Source organism: Danio aesculapii, chromosome 17, assembly GCF_903798145.1.
Source record: "Danio aesculapii chromosome 17, fDanAes4.1, whole genome shotgun sequence".
Lineage (NCBI taxonomy): Eukaryota > Metazoa > Chordata > Actinopteri > Cypriniformes > Danionidae > Danio > Danio aesculapii.
In genome coordinates this window covers 51,907,118-51,925,500 of record NC_079451.1, presented here as the reverse complement: position 1 = coordinate 51,925,500, position 18,383 = coordinate 51,907,118, and the positions used below count along the sequence as shown (strand labels likewise).

The 18,383-nt window shown below is 37.2% G+C and overlaps 1 protein-coding gene across 1 annotated transcript in view; it reads right to left on the bottom strand.

Annotated features, from left to right (window-relative positions):
- Positions 1–18,383, bottom strand: part of dnajc17 (DnaJ (Hsp40) homolog, subfamily C, member 17) — a 98,964-nt gene that overhangs the window by 60,360 nt on the left and 20,221 nt on the right. Inside the window, exons 5-7 of the mRNA XM_056476758.1 lie at positions 15,765–15,841; positions 11,940–12,039; positions 8,179–8,228 (exon numbers count right to left, since the gene is read on the bottom strand). Of these exons, the coding sequence (XP_056332733.1) occupies positions 8,179–8,228; positions 11,940–12,039; positions 15,765–15,841 (227 nt within the window). The remainder of the gene's footprint in view (positions 1–8,178; positions 8,229–11,939; positions 12,040–15,764; positions 15,842–18,383) is intronic.

Here is an 18,383-nt window from a genome sequence, read left to right as displayed (position 1 = left end):
ACTCCATTTGAGTTTAAGAAACGAGGTATTTAATTAACTCATTACCTTCGACACTGAGTTCAAAACTCTTTTCAAATGAGTACAATTAACTTTCAGTAAATTTTGAGTTAACTACACTCATTTCATTTGATAAAGTTGACCGTTGGGTTTTACAGTGTAATTTCCACAAAAATATGAAGCAGCATTAAAAATAATCATGAAAGTTTCTTGATCATCAAAACCACATTAGAATTATTAGACAATGATATTGAAAATTCAGCTTTAAATCACACGGATGTATACAATTTTAATCTAAATTCAATAAGAAAACTTATTTCATATTGCAATAACATTTTATTTTATTGTTTTATTAAATAAATGCAGATTTTAGGAGCAAAAAAATAATATATACATTATATATAATATATAATATATACATTTTACATATTTTATTGTATTTTTGATTAAGTAAAAGCAAATTGAGAGCTGAAAACAAATAATAATTAATTTTTCCATGCTCTAACTGCTAATAAATCACCGTTTTTAATATATTTCAGATCCAAACTAATTATTATAGATTTTCCTTAAAAAAAAAAAAAGCAAAAAAAGTTTCTCCTAAAAAATTAAATGTAAAATATTTCCAGAAAGTATGAAGCAGCATTTAATATAATTATAAGTATCTTGATCATATTAATGATGTTGAAAATTCTGCTTTAAATCATAAGAATAAACACAATCTTAAATTAAATTCAATAAGAAAACTGTCATTTAATGCTGCAATAACATTTTACTGCATTAAACATTTAGTTTTATTGTTTTATTAAATAATTGCAGATTTTAAGAACAAAATATATATATATTTTACACATTTTATTGTATTTTTGATCAAGTAAATACAAGTTTTAAGAGCAGAAAACAAAGTAGAATTAATTAAATAATTAATTATCCTTAAAAGTCTGCTTTAAATCACAAGAATAAATACAACCTTACATTAAATTCAATTAGAAAAGAAGTGTTATTTCATATTGCAATGACATTCTACTGTTTTACACATTTTATTTTATTGTTTTATTAAATAAATGCAGATATAAAGAACAAAAATATAGATCAATTACATTATTTTTAATCTAACTGCTATAACATATCACCCGATCACCAGCGATCCAGGCTTGCAGATCATTGGTAAACATGCACCATCACCCAGACTACAATTCTGTCACTTTATGAACTACAAATCCCGTAATGCACCTCACACACACCTGTTCCGGAATCACAGATGATTACACTCACACAGCTGGGAGCTGATCAAAGACTGATTACACAGATTGAACACATTCCCCTACAGTTTGCGGAGTTTTCCGTGTGCCATGACCCTTGCCTTGTCTCTTTGTTTTCGTTGTTTGCTGCCTGTATCGACCATTTGCAAGTGACCTGACTATGCTTCTGGATTTCCCTGTATGTACCCGTTTGCTCCTGTGATTGACCTCTGCTTGTCTGACGTGTCTAAATAAAGCTGCACGAGGATCCTCACTTTGTTGTTACCCGACTTCCTGGTTACATCACCATTTTAATGAATATCAGACTCAAACAAGTTAGTATAGTTTTACAAAAAAAAAACTAATTAATTTCTAACATCTTCACAAAAATCATAAATGTTTCTTGATTTAAATCACAAGATTAAATACAATTTTACACTAAATTCAATAGGATTGTTTTTATTTTATATTGCAATAACATTTTACAATTGTACTGCATTTCTTATTACATAAATGCAGCTTTTGCGAGTATAATAAATAATATATAAATTACATTTTCTATCCTCTATAACTGCTATAATATATCACCATTTTTAATGTACTTCAGATTTGCTTTTAAATCAGTCTTGGTGAGAGGAAATTTCCCAAAACATTAAATCTTGCGCGTCTGCAAACTCATAATGTTCCAATTACATCCGACAGGCCACAATAATGGGCTGTGACACAATATTTATCAGCTCTCCAATAAACGCCAGCTCACAGTCTGCTTTAATGAATGGAGCGTCCAGAGAACGAGCAAAACTCATTTGTTTTCAAGAGTCTGCACTCGTTTATTAAGACAAATCTGAAGAGGAAGTCGAGAGCAATCTGTTCTGAAGGAAAATATATGTCTGAAAAATCCATCAGGAAAAACATTTAGAGACTAAATCTTACATAACGCAGGAGAACATCAGGGTTTATTTGTGCTGAACGAGCAGGGATGATTAATATGGACTTTAAATATATAATGCAATACTTTCTGCTCTCATTGTTATCATGATAACAACGATGATCATTTATACGTTTCTACTATGAGACAAAAAAAAATCCGGCAGGTTTTGAAAAAATAATGAGGAGAAGGAACTATTTTAACTGTGTGTTAATCTGAAAATAGAATAGAATAGAACAGAACAGAACAGAACAGAACAGAGCGGAACGGAACGGAACAGAATAGAATGGAACAGAACAGAATACAATAGAATAGAATGGAACGGAACAGAACAAAACAGAACAGAACAGAACAGAATAGAATAGAATAGAATAGAATAGAATAAAATAGAATGGAATAGAATAGAATGGAACAGAACAGAACAGAATGGAACAGAACAGAACGGAACAGAACAGAACAGAACAGAACAGAACAGAATAGAATAGAATAGAATAGAATAGAATAGAATAGAATAGAATGGAACGGAACAGAACAGAACAGAATAGAACAGAACAGAATAGAACAGAACAGAATGGAACAGAACAGAACAGAACGGAACAGAATAGAATAGAATAGAATGGAACAGAACAGAACAGAACAGAATAGAACAGAATAGAATGGAACAGAACAGAATAGAACAGAATAGAATGGAACAGAACAGAATAGAACAGAATGGAATGGAACAGAACAGAATAGAATAGAATAGAATGGAACAGAACCGAACTGAACAGAATAGAATAGAATAGAATAGAATAGAATAGAATAGAATAGAATAGAATAGAATGGAACAGAACAGAACAGAATGAAACAGAACAGAACAGAACAGAATGGAACAGAAAAGAACAGAATAGAACAGAATAGAATGGAACAGAACAGAACAGAACAGAACAGAATAGAACAGAATAGAATGGAACAGAACGGAACAGAACAGAAAAATGTGAATAATTCAACTGTTTATATAAAAAATGTGAATGAGACCCAATATCTTTAGCAGAGATGCCCAAACTAGGGCCTGCGGGTCAAAGTTGGCCCACGATAACCTTTGATTTGGCCCACCATCCCATCTGAGAAGAGAGGGAGGATGATGGGGACTGTTTAGTGATTGGGCTCTATTTTAACGATCTAGGTGCAAAGTCTAAAGTGCAGGAAATAAAAAGAATTAAGAGGCGTGTCTGAATCCACTTTTGCTATTTTAAAAATGGAAAAATATGCTCTGCGTCGCAGCGCATGGTCTAACAGGGTTGTGCTTATTCTCTTAATGAGTTCTGAGTGGGTTTTGAGCATAACGTGCATTAAACCAATCAGAGTCTCGTCTCTCATTTCCTTTAAGAGTCAGTTGCGTCGCACCATGTGTAAAAACTGAACGCTTCACTAGTGATAAAACAGTTAAACAGAGCATCTGCAGCGCGAGGATAAACAACCAGCCTCCTCCATTCAGCCTCTTTACTTTCTCTTGACTTTACTTTTACTCTTTACTTTACTCCTTTACTTTGGTGGAGTGAGGAAACGGTGGAAACTCACTCCACTGAAGACATCCATTAAACTACATATTTAATTTCCTTTGTTAGGCGCTAAGATTTGTGTCAAAACTATTTCTAATTTCCAGCAAAGGAATAAATGAACAATAATAATGAAGTGTGGTCAAAAAACGGAGTTATATCCAAACACACGTCCTGTTCTTATGCCCCATATGGTGATGCAGACGTCTCCAAAACCCCACAGGTGGACAAATCTAAACTTGTGTTTATTAAAACAAATATAAACATGCAGATTATAAATAATACTGCTAATAATAATAACATTATACAGATGCAGATTGGCATGAATAAACTGAAAACACGGGTGCATGATAAGGCCCATTGTCTTTTCAAATCTAACGTAATCTTTTGTTTACTTGTTTTATTGTTAAAAGCTAATTAAAATGGAGTCAGAGCTGAGTTTCAGCAGCCATGTTAAAGCGGTCAGTAAATCAGCATACTATCATCTCAAAAACATTGCAGGTTGCTTTGTTACTAGTAAAGACTTAGAGAAACTTGTTCATGCTTTTATCAGCAGCAGGGTGGATTACTGTAACGGACTCCTCACTGGCCTTCCCAAAAAGACAGTTGCAGCTCATCCAGAACGCTGTGGCCAGGATTCTGACCAGAACCAGGAAATCAGAGCACATCACACCCATCCTCAGGTCTTTACACTGGCTCCCAGTTACATTCAGAATAGATTTTAAAGTATTATTACTGCTCTATAAATCACTAAATGGCCTAGGACCTCAATACATTACAGATATGCTCACTGAATACAAACCTAACAGATCACTCAGATCTTTAGGATCAAGTAAACTAGAAACTCCAAGAGTTCAGTCAAAGCAGGGTGAATCAGCCTTCAGCTACTAACAGCGCCCCCTGCTGCTGGAATCAGCTTCCAGAAATGATCAGATGTGCTCCAACATTATGCACATTCACATCAAGACTGAACACACATCAGTTTAGCTGTGCCTTTACTGAATGAGCACTGTGCTACGTCCGATTTATCGTACAATTGTGTCTTTCTTTTCTTTTTCATCCTTTTTAATGTGTTTTAACACATTTTAATCTGTTTTTATATATATATATATTTTTTTTTTATACGCGTCTCTTTAATTCCTGTTTATGTAAAGCACTTTGTATTGCAATGTGCTATATAAATAAACTTGCCTTACACTAAAAAACTCTTTCTGAAACCCACATGACCTGCTCTTTAAATACATAAAACACATAAGCAAACGTCCCCTCATCCTTTAATACAGAAAACTGATGGATTTCCAAATGAAACACAGCTCTGTTAGTTTGACATGGTTACGGGTCTCTGGACGATACGATGACGCTGAAGGACAGAAATGAACGTGCATTATTAAGAGTTATGGGTCATCCAGTTAGAGGGTCCTGAGAGGACTGATGTGCATTAGTAAGCTGGATATAGATGTGAAGTATATTTATATTAGTGACAGATTCAATCTTTAAGAGGGGCTGCTTCATCTGATCCTTGCGTTCAGGAAATTAAATCACTGATGGACATGATAACTATAGACTCCCAGAGAGAGTTTTAAAAGATCTGCAGGTGCAGGAGGGAACCTAAAAAGACCTAAGATGTAATTAAACAGATTTAAAAACAAATTAATTCAGTAATTTGAGAAAAATGTCAATTGTTTTATAACACATAAAAAAAAAAGAACATTACAAATATTCATTCGGCTTAGTCCCTTATTCATCAGCGGAATGAACTGCCAACTATTCCAGCATATTACACAGCAGATGCATTTCCAGCTGCAACCCAGTACTGGGAAACACCCATACACACTCATTCTCACACACACACTCATACACTACGGCCAATTTAGTTAATCTATTCCCCTATAGAGCATGTTTTTGGACTGTGGGGGAAACCGGAGCACCCGGAGGAAACCCACACCAACACTGGGAGAACATGCAAACTCCACACAGAAACGCTAACCACTGAGCCACCGTGCAGCCAACATTACAAAAATAAAACAAAATAAAATAAAGCTGAACTGTGAAATGTTTGGGATATCCTGTATTAAGGAATGATGCAAACAAACAAACAAAAAACATGCAAATAAAATAAATTTCTTATAAAATATTTTAAATATTTTTATGTTATTATTTTTTAAAATGTAACAGTTTTAATAACCTATTTCTTTTATCTTTGCCATGATGACAGTACATAATAGTTTACTACATACAGTGCTCAGCATAATTGAGTACACCCCATATTATAAATGAATATTTTCCTCCATTCAGTGAATATAGGCAATGTCTTTTGGTGCATTTAAACAAAACAGATTTATTAAACAGATATATTTATTACAATAATATTTTAGTCACCAAACATATTTAGATATTGAAAGATAATACAATTAAATTCAAGCTAAATATTGCAAAAAAAGAAAGAATTTCTTTACGAAGTATTCTATCCATCTCAGATGCAGAAAAGCTAGTCCATGCTTTTATGACTTCTAGGCTGGACTACTGTAATGCACTGGTTGCTGGCTGCCCAGCATCCTCTATTAACAAACTTCAGTTTCAATTAGTACAAAATGCAGCTGCCAGAGTTCTTACCAGGTCTAGAAAATTTGATCACATCACCCCAATTTTATCCTCCTTACACTGGCTGCCTGTTAAGTTTCGTATTGAATTTAAAATATTGCTTCTTACATATAAAGCTTTAAATAATCTAGCTCCTGCTTATCTAACCAATCTTCTGTCTCGCTACAATCCAACTCGCTCTTTAAGATCTCAAAACTCAGGGCTTCTGGTAGTACCTAGAATAGCAAAGTCGAGTAAAGGAGGTCGAGCCTTCTCATTTATAGCTCCTAAACTCTGGAATAGCCTTCCTGATAACGTCCGAGGCTCAGACACACTCTCTCAGTTCAAAACTAGATTAAAGACCTATCTGTTCAGTAAAGCATACACTTAGTGCACCACTTAGGGGGCTTCCACACAGGTTCTGCATCTTGTTGATATACACTGTGAACATCAGCTACGCTAATTATTTTCTTTATTCTCCATTTCCACCTGGGGATACTCTTCCCGAGGCCCTCAGACCATGCAGAGTCACTGATTCGATCCAAGACCAACGACGAGATGATCCCAAGGTTTCCATATCCTGGACCAGGCCGTATCCTGAGCAGCTACTGTGATGGTCATGGAGGAGTGGAGAACATGAGACTGATTCCTGTGACGCTCCAGAGACAGACGAGTCTTCGCTGAGGCCAGCTTCCAGCCTCCGCCACTGAGACTGCAGCTCTGCACAAGACGTTTGGCCAGCGGAGAAATTAAAATGGTCGTGCCCAACTGAGTCTGGTTTCTCTCAAGGTTTTTTTTCTTCACTTTCGCCAATTAGTGAAGTTTTTTTTCCCTCTCCGCTGTCGCCACTGGCTTGCATGGTTCAGGATCTGTAGAGCTGCGCATCGTTGGATTTGCTCTTCAGTGTTTGGACTCTCAGTAGTGATTATTAAATCACACTGAACTGAGCTAAACTGAACTGAACTTAAACACTACAAACTGAACTACACTGTTCCTATTTACTGTGACCTTTTATATGAAGCTGCTTTGACACAATCTACATTGTATAAGCGCTATACAAATAAAGGTCAATTGAATTGAATTGAATTGAATTGAATTACAACCTACAAAATTTCAATAAATTGTTCCATATTTTTAGCTTCTCTTGATATTTCCTCTTTTTTTTATTTGTATTTAATATTTTTCTATAACATATATTTGGCTGTACTAGTTTTTGGACCGTTATCATAAGTTATTTTGTTAGATAAGCTCCAGATTTGGCTTCAGTACTGACTATTTTGTATAGCTTCCTATTAAAACTATGAATTTAAAAGAGAGACTTGTGAGGGGTGTACTTGTATTTGTTGAGCACTGTATTCTGCAATGGTAATTAGGCAAGTCATTGTATAACAGTGGTTTGTTCTGTAGCAAATTATAATATAATATTCATTTCTTAAGGGGGCTAATAATATTGCCCTTACCATATATTTTTGTTACAGCCAAGCTTAAAAAGAGAAGACTTTCTCCAGAATAAGAAAATGAATTAAAATTGCACAGGAGGGTGAATAATTTTGTCTATATATTATTATTATTTATTTATTTATTTTAGATATTAATACATGTTTTAGCAAAAAATAGTGCAAAATGGAGGATGGAATTTGTGTTTTATTACGTTCAATTGCATTAAGGTTGCAATAATTAAAATATATTTTAATCATTCATAATTTCATAAAAATATCATTAATCAGATCATCAATCAATATTAAAAACACTGTATAATATATTAATGTACCTATACAAGAATATTTACACACATCACATAAAACAAGTTAAAGTCCAAGATTGCATCATTTCTATTGCACACACACACACACACACACACACACACACACACACACACACACACACACACACACACCTTCAGTTTTGGTGTCACATTGCTGCCGCCCTGCTGCACTGCAGATGAGTCTGTGAAGATAAAGAGAGAAGAAAAATGAGTTAGAAGAACAGCCCAGGAGTCAAAACACATGCTGTTAATCTATCTGAAATCACACAAACTCTCACAAAGCACACCTGAGTGCGAAACCGAAGACAAGACGTCACTTTAGGGATTGTTTCATATGGATTTATTAATCAGTGTTCTTTTTCAATGAACGTGAACTGTCATAGTTTATTAAAAATACAAACCCCTCACTGCACATCAGCTGCACCTTTAGCAAACCTCCTAATACCTGCAGCATGAAGACTTTATGAACATTTATGATCATCAAAAGTGCTGGATCTGTTTGACAAAATATCTGACTGTGTGTCACTGCATATCAACTGACAAATTAATACAAAGCGATATAACTAAAGCAATGTCCACTGTGCTGAGTGACGCCGCTTCTCTTCTGTTAAACTGAACAGTCTCATCATCGATGATGTAAGCGTTCTTCAGCTCGGAAGGTAGAATAACAGTGTGAGTGCAGGTCGAGGAGGAGAAAGGAGGGGGAACTAGCATGCTTCGGCATGTTTCAAGACAACTGTGCTTAGTGTGAGTACACCCTAAAGGCTGATTTATATTTCTGTGTCAAGCGCACAGGTATGCTCCGGCGCAGCCTGCGCGTGGACGCATAGCCCTCGTCATTGCCATCGACGATACTGACGCGCATCTCTCAAAAAATGTAACTACATGTCACAACGATGCGTAGCGCAAGCTCTGTGATTGGTCGGCTTGGTATCGCTGACATGTGTGGGCAGAGGTGAGAGCCACGCGAGCCTGACGTTTTGCACCTCGCTGTTTAAATAGCAAATGCATTTGCGCTCATGTGTGCCCAAAGCCGTTCTGGTCTAAAAAAAGGAGGCGTGTAGAGGCGCATTGCTGTGTGTTCATCATGTGCATATGTATGTGTGTTATATGTGTGTGTTCATCACGTGCATATGTATGTGTGTTATATGTGTGTGTTCATCACGTGCATATGTATGTGTGTTATATGTGTGTGTTCATCACGTGCATATGTATGTGTGTTATATGTGTGTGTGTTCATCACCTGTGTGTGTTCATCACGTGCATATGTATGTGTGTTATATGTGTGTGTGTTCATCACGTGCATATGTATGTGTGTTACATGTGTGTGTGTTCATCAACTGTGTGTGTTAATCACGTGCATATGTATGTGTGTTACATGTGTGTGTGTTCATCACCTGTGTGTGTTCATCACGTGCATATATATGTGTGTTACATGTGTGTGTTTCACCACCTGTGTGTGTTCATCAGGTGTATATGTATGCGTGTTATATGTGTGTGTGTTCATCACCTGTGTGAGTTCATCACATGCATATGTATGTGTGTTATATGTGTGTGTGTTCATCACCTGTGTGTGTTCATCACGTGCATATGTATGTGTGTTATATGTGTGTGTGTTCATCACCTGTGTGTGTTCATCACGTGCATATGTATGTGTGTTATATGTGTGTGTGTTCATCACCTGTGTGTGTTCATCACGTGCATATATATGTGTGTTACATGTGTGTGTGTTCACCACCTGTGTGTGTTCATCAGGTGTATATGTATGCGTGTTATATGTGTGTGTGTTCATCACCTGTGTGAGTTCATCACATGCATATGTATGTGTGTTATATGTGTGTGTTCATCACATGTGTGAGTTCATCACGTGCATATGTATGTGTGTTATATGTGTGTGTGTTCATCACCTGTGTGTGTTCATCACGTGCATATGTATGTGTGTTATATGTGTGTGTGTTCATCACCTGTGTGTGTTCATCACGTGCATATGTATGTGTGTTATATGTGTGTTATATGTGTGTGTTCATCACATGTGTGAGTTCATCACGTGCATATGTATGTGTGTTATATGTGTGTGTTCATCACATGTGTGAGTTCATCACGTGCATATGTATGTGTGTTATATGTGTGTGTGTTCATCACCTGTGTGTGTTCATCACGTGCATATGTATGCGTGTTATATGTGTGTGTGTTCATCACCTGTGTGTGTTCATCACGTGCATATGTATGCGTGTTATATGTGTGTGTGTTCATCACCTGTGTGTGTTCATCACGTGCATATATATGTGTGTTATATGTGTGTGTTCATCACCTGTGTGTGTTCATCACGTGCATATGTATGTGTGTTACATGTGTGTGTTCATCACCTGTGTGAGTTCATCACGTGCATATGTATGTGTGTTACATGTGTGTGTTTCACCACCTGTGTGTGTTCATCACGTGCATATGTATGCGTGTTATATGTGTGTGTGTTCATCACCTGTGTGTGTTCATCACGTGCATATGTATGTGTGTTATATGTGTGTGTGTTCATCACCTGTGTGTGTTCATCACGTGCATATGTATGTGTGTTACATGTGTGTGTGTTCATCACCTGTGTGTGTTCATCACGTGCATATGTATGTGTGTTACATGTGTGTGTGTTCATCAACTGTGTGTGTTAATCACGTGCATATGTATGTGTGTTACATGTGTGTGTGTTCATCACCTGTGTGTGTTCATCACGTGCATATATATGTGTGTTACATGTGTGTGTTTCACCACCTGTGTGTGTTCATCACGTGCATATGTATGCGTGTTATATGTGTGTGTGTTTATCACCTGTGTGTGTTCATCATGTGCATATGTATGTGTGTTATATGTGTGTGTGTTCATCACCTGTGTGTGTTCATCACGTGCATATGTATGTGTGTTACATGTGTGTGTTTCACCACCTGTGTGTGTTCATCACGTGCATATGTATGCGTGTTATATGTGTGTGTGTTCATCACCTGTGTGTGTTCATCACGTGCATATGTATGTGTGTTATATGTGTGTGTGTTCATCACCTGTGTGTGTTTATCACGTGCATATGTATGTGTGTTATATGTGTGTGTGTTCATCACCTGTGTGTGTTCATCACGTGCATATGTATGTGTGTTATATGTGTGTGTGTTCATCACATGTGTGTGTTCATCACGTGCATATATATGTGTGTTATGTGTGTGTGTTCATCACCTGTGTGTGTTCATCACGTGCATAATTATGTGTGTTATGTGTGTGTGTTTCATCACCTGTGTGTGTTCATCAGGTGCATATGTATGTGTGTTATATGTGTGTGTGTTCATCACATGTGTGTGTTCATCACGTGCATATGTATGTGTGTTACATGTGTGTGTGTTCATCACATGTGTGTGTTCATCACGTGCATATGTATGTGTGTTACATGTGTGTGTGTTCATCACATGTGTGTGTTCATCAGGTGCATATGTATGTGTGTTATATGTGTGTGCTCATCACCTGTGTGTGTTCATCACGTGCATATATATGTGTGTGTTATATGTGTGTGTTCATCACCTGTGTGTGTTCATCATGTGCATATGTATGTGTGTTACATGTGTGTGTTCATCACCTGTGTGTGTTTATCACGTGCATATGTATGTGTGTTATATGTGTGTGTGTATGTGTGTGTTCATCACCTGTGTGTGTTTATCACGTGCATATGTATGTGTGTTATATGTGTGTGTGTATGTGTGTGTTCATCACCTGTGTGAGTTCATCACGTGCATATGTATGTGTGTTATATGTGTGTGTTCATCACGTGCATATGTATGTGTGTTATATGTGTGTGTTCATCACCTGTGTGAGTTCATCATGTGCATATGTATGTGTGTTATATGTGTGTGTTTCATCACCTGTGTGTGTTTGAGCGTCTCTCTCTTTCTCGATCTGCTCTCGTATGAGTCTCTGCTGCTCCTGTAGTTCTCGTGAACCCTCTTCTCTCAGTCTGGTAATCTACAACACACACACACACACACATATTCCCATAATTATTGAATGCAAAAACAAAGTAATAGTGGTGCTGTAGAATCTCCTCCTTTATCCAGTCTGACCTGCAGTAATCTGTCAGTCAGACACACACGTCAAACACTGACCCCTACAGGCCGCTCACTAAACTAACACTGCATCACTTTGCACAGAACAATTCATTATACAGCTGAAGTCAGAATTATTAGGCTGTATATTATTCCCCAGTTTCTGTTTAACAGAAAGAATATTTTGTCAACTCATTTATAATCATAATAGTTTTAATAACTCATTTCTAATAACTGATTTCATTTTCAAAAAGGTCATTGGTTCGAGTCCCGGCTGAGTCAGTTAGCGTTTCTGTGTGGAGTTTGCATGTTTTCCCCGTGTTGGTGTGGGTTTCCTCCGGGTGCTCCGGTTTCCCCTACAGTCCAAACACTTGCGCTATAGGGGAATTGATCAACTAAATTGGTCAGTGTATGAGTGTGAATGAGAGTATATGGGTGTTTCCCAGCATTGGGTTGAAGCTGGAAGGGAATCCGCTACTTAAAACATATGCTGGATGAGTTGGGGATTCATTCCGCTGTGGTGACCCCTGATTAATAAAGAGACTAAGCCGAAAAGAAAATGAATGAATTAAAGAATGAATGATGACAGTAAATAATTTTAGACTAGATATTCTTCAAGACACTAGTATTCAGCTTAAAGTGTCATTTAAAGGCTTAACTAGGGTAATTAGGGTAAAGTTAGGGTAATTAGGCAAGTCATTGTATAACAGTGGTTTGTTCTGGAGATAATCCAAAACTAATATTGCTGAAGGGGGCTAATAATATTGACCTCAAAATGGCTTTAAAACAATTAAAACTGCTTTTATTCTAGCCGAAATAAAACAAATAAGACTTTCTCTAGAAGATAAAAATGATCACACTTTATTTTGATGGTCCATTTGTTGAATTTAAGCTACACTGCATCTACATGCCAACTAATTCTCATTAGAATATAAGTAGACCTTTAGGTTGGGGTTAGGGCTAGTGTAAGTTGACATGTACTTGCAAAGCTTCTTATAGCCAGTTAAATGTCTGTTAAAAGCAGCAGTATCAGCAGATATTAAGCACACAGTCTACTAATACTTAAATGGACCAACAAAATAAAGTGTTACCGAAATAAATATTATAGGAAATACTGAGAAAAATTTCCTGCTCTGTTAAACATCATTTGGGAAATATTGAACAGAAGAAAAAATATTGCACAGGAGGGCGAATAATGGTCTATATGCACAGCTCGTGTTTTTCAGCCAATGATGAACTTCCAGTGAAAGCTTAATGTGACTATTCTGTTTCTCAATATGCGTTCTTCAACGGTCTTGCGTCCTCGTGTTCTCCTGTAACATCATCATCAGCTACCAAAGTTCAGTTCCAATACTCAAGACCACAAGAACAGAGGACACGTGAAACTTCCCGGATGTGTTCTTGATATCAAGGACGCACTGATGCAGACTTGAGCAGAGAACTCGCTCTAGAAGTCCCAGAAGTCATTGCGACTGGAAATGGGAAGCGCATCATTTTATTTAGATTTATTATTAAAGTTCAGAGATATCACTTATTTACCTCAGGAGTTTCCCTGAATGAAGTGGTGAAAGTAAACATTACTGTGGACATCTTAATAAAGGAATTAACACATTAAGGGTGTTTATTTGCTGAAATTCATATTAAAATCTTTTATTTATATTGTGCAACGTTTATTTATAATGTTTTTATGCAGAGTATATCTGCTGAAAAGGGGAAAAACAATAAATCGTTTTATGAATGCTGTAATGTTTAAATAACTCTCTATTAAAAATGCGTAAAGGCATTAAAAATGACCATCAGGAAGAACGATCAGGAAGATTCCTGACAGGACGCGTTCTCTGTTCTCGTGGTCTCTCGAGTTTGTTCTTTCGAGGTCACCCAATAATATCCACCTGCAGGCCCGCAGAACCACACACGTTTTAGGCACACACAATCTGGCACACACAATCTAGGCAAACCATATATGGTTACGACGGATGTTAATGTTATTAACGTCTTCTTAGACCTCGTCATCGATATATTTTGATATATGTGGTTAATAAATATTGTACACAGTAAACAATAGTGTTTACTTTACTTTATTTCACAAATATTGCGATCGAGACGGGCGAATGTGGAGCGCTGTTTCCGATCGCCATTCAATATAATAGACTGAACAGTTTTCTGTCAGTCATCATAGATGATCAGTCGTTATTATCTGACAGAGTAAATATCGCAGATACTCGTTTGCTGGCCTTGCTGAAAGATCTAAATTGGACAGGTTTAATTTATATAATGGATTCATTCATAATGAAGGAAATAATAGCAAGTTAATAAAGGCAATAATACATCATATGTAATAAAAATCTTTTACATGTAATAAATGTATAACACTATATTAATATTTTACTCAAGCGATGTAATAGTGTGTATTTGCTCAATTTTCTAATAACTTTTTAATTAATGATTTCTCACATAAAATACTGTAATAATTTTAGTAAGCAATATATTGTTTTTAAACCAAAATTTAGCAATAGAAACAAATTAACTATTAATATTTAATAAAAAATAAGTATATATATATATATATATATATATATATATATATATATATATATATATATATATATATATATATATATATATATATATATAACAGCTGTGACAGTTTAGTAAAAGATAGTAGTTTATAATCAGATAATCAGTTTATAACTATATTATATATTGTTTGAATGATTAACTATAGTAATTCATTTTAATTTGACACATTATTGTTTGCTTTTTATATTTTACAACAGTGATTTTCACCAAGTATGATAATATTAAGATCCTGAATTAGTTTATTGCACTTAATCCTACAATTAGACGGTCTATTATGCTTTCTTTGTGTATGTGGACATGTGAATAAAGTCATAAGTGTCTTTAAACAATTATTTTTATTTACATAATTTGAGTTCAGAAACTGCAGAGATGTTCAAATGATCGTTACGATATAATAATAATGACTGAAATAGGAAACCATATTTGTGAAATTCAATAGGTGGCGATAATGCTTCTAAGGAGTTAGTTAGTTACCATATATGGTTTGCCTAAATCGTGTGTGCTAGACTGTGTGCCTGAAACGTGTGTGGTTCTGCGGTTCTGCAGCTGGATATATCTCAGGTCACCTGGCAAGGCCGGTCTCCACAAGAACCCAAGTTCGTTCTCTGCGTTCTTGGAATTGAGAAACAGCCAATGTTTCTTTTACAGCATCAATGTTGTAATGCAATTCAAATATAATCAGTGAAATAGATTTCAGCATCCATTTGGTTGTTGAAATGTAAAAAAAGACGAAAGACCGTTTAACTGCAGGGACCGTCATTAGCAGCAGGCTAGCGCAGAAAATACTGGGGTAATTTCCACTGAAAATACTGGGGACATTGACGTGGAAAAATATAATTTAATGCAGTGCTTCTTGTTTGGTCTGATACCCACTTTATATCGTATCTCAGACAGGCAGAGAAGATCGCTGTTTTTTTAAGAAATCAGATCTAAATGCAGCAATTTTATATAGGATGACAATTCACCGGAAGCCCTGGGCCTGGCTGTCTGTAAAATAAAAGTCCATGTGCATATAGCCTATTGACTTCAACTGTTTATATGCATTTTTAAAACTGCACTTCTCACCTCTTCTTCTAATGTACGTGTGATTTTAACCTCTTCTGCTTTTACATTGTCTGCCCGCCGTTCACGCGCCTCCAAATCTGCAGAACACACACAGTATCATTACATTTAATCCATATTTAAACCCATTTCTATAATACACAGCAAAAAAGAGTCAAAATTAAGCGAGTTTCTCCTTAAAACAAGCAACAATTTTCTGCTAGTGGAGTAAATAAAATCAGGGCAAGATGTCAAGGCGTCTCTGATGTCCCTGGAATGTGTGTGTGAAGTTGCAGCTTAAAATATCACACAGATTATATTTTATAACTCTCGTAAAGTGACCCTTTTAGACTTTAAACCTAATGCCTCATACACACTAGCAGCGACTTTGCAGCTGCCTGTCGCTCTGGGTGGCAACCTGCTGCAAACACAGGTCGGTGTAGGTTTACAGCCGGAGAATACAACCAGTGTCTGAACGAGCTGAGAGAGGATCACGTGAGCTCAACTGGTGCTCCTATTGGCAGTCGCTCAAGAAAGTCGCTCTTCATTTGCATAAAGGTTTCTCAATTTTGTAGCGTTGCTCCACACGTCCACCTGGTCGCCAGCGGTTGCTGTCACTAGCGTTGATGGAAGTCGCTCACTTTCTGTTGAAATGAACCGTCGCTTGTCACTTTGCTGCTGTGAGTCGCTCGTAGTAGAGATCTGCGCGGGACTAAATTTTGAATCCCGCTCCAGCCAGGTTTTAGTTCGAACCCAACCGCTCCCGCTTATATTCAGCATTTGTTGTCCCGCTGCCTGACCCGCCCCGTTTTCAGCCCGTTTTCGAGGGGGAGAACAAAACCGAAAACCACCTAGCTATACAGAGTCCAGACACCCTATAACAAGCTGTCTGTATAAACACACACACATATAAGCACTAAGCATGTGACACACACATACAGGCAGCATCACGCTCTCTCTCTCATTCACACACACGCAAACACAGACAGCACAAAGCTCGCTCTCTCATTCACACACACACACACACACACACACACACAGACACACACACAGACAGACAGCACAAAGCTCGCTCTCTCATTTGCGCACACACACACACACACACACAGACAGCACAAAGCTCGCTCTCTCATTCACACACACACACACACACACACACACACACACACACAGACAGACAGACAGACACACACAGACAGCACAAAGCTCGCTTTCTCATTCACACACACACACACACACACACACACATACACACACAGACACACACAGACACACACAGACACACACAGACAGCGCAAAGCTCGCTCTCTCATTCGCGCACACATACGCACACACACACACACAAATAGACAGCAACAAACAAGCTAAACACGCTCTCTCATTCACACACATACATACATACGCGTGCTCGCTCGCTCAGGAGTGATATTGTTAGACCGCCTGTTCCCGTCCAAAATTTCACCAGTTACTGACCGCTCCCGCGCTTTATTCGGAAATTTATTCCGGCGCAGCAAGAAATCTGGTCAGGTCCCGCGGACCTCTAGCTCGTAGTGTGAATGACGTTGAATTGTGCTGTTTTGGTGCCTGTCGCTTAAAATTCAAATGAGATTGCGCTCTTTTCAGAAGTGGGCAGAGCTACAGACGCATGTGTGTCAGCATAACCATCGTTCAATTCTAATAAGGGAGAGATGGTCACTAGTGGGCGGGGCTTTCCCCGTCTGATGACACGTACAAAGGGAGAATGTCAATCAAAGTGTTTCTGCAGACTGTTTTGATCAAGTCTGATTAGAACAAATACAATTAATTAATTTTTATTATTAGAAGTTGGATATTTTCAGACTGTTGCACACGACTGTGTTTAAACCCCTTAGAAAGGTGATTTTTACATAATAGATCCCTGTTACGTGGGTCTGCATTTTATTTAATTCATATTTATTTGTTGCGGATTTGTGCTTGTTGCGCTTGAGTTATAGGAGGAGTTTCCTACCCGGCTTGTCTAGGATTGGATGACGCCCGTGACGTCACGGGGGATTCCCAGTACATAAGGCTGACAGCAATGGCGGTTCAGTCTCTCTCTCTCTGACTCTTGCTTTCTCGCAGTTCAGTGGTGGCTTGCGCTCAGGCGGTCTGGCTGGCGGTGCTCCGCATGCCAGGCGATCCATCTACACGCCGCTCTCCTTAGAATTTTGTTATTGTTAACCTTTTGTTAACTAGTTTGTTTATTTTGATAGTTTGTTTTTATAGCAGGTAGTGGATTATTTTTCATAGTCACGTTTTGGTATTTATATAGTTTAGTGAAGGTAAGCAGTGGCCCGGAAGACTCTGTTTTTTATTCCTTTTGTGGGAGTTGTAGGTGAGATCTGTCCATTTAAAAACAGTATAGTCAGAGACCTGTTTCCTTAGCTGCCCTACCTGTCTACTTGATTTTTGATTTGTTAAGGTTTTGTTTATTATTTCTGTGAATTAAAGAGTGTTGACGGATCGTCAATTTATTAATTCAGTCGTCTGTGTCTTTCATATGTTCGGCTCAAACATTGGTTGTTGTTGTTCGAGCCAGTGTTGAGTTTTGGGCCGTAACAATCCCCTTTAAGACTTTTATGAGGAAATTTTAGGACCATTATAAATAAAATTTTTGACTTTTTC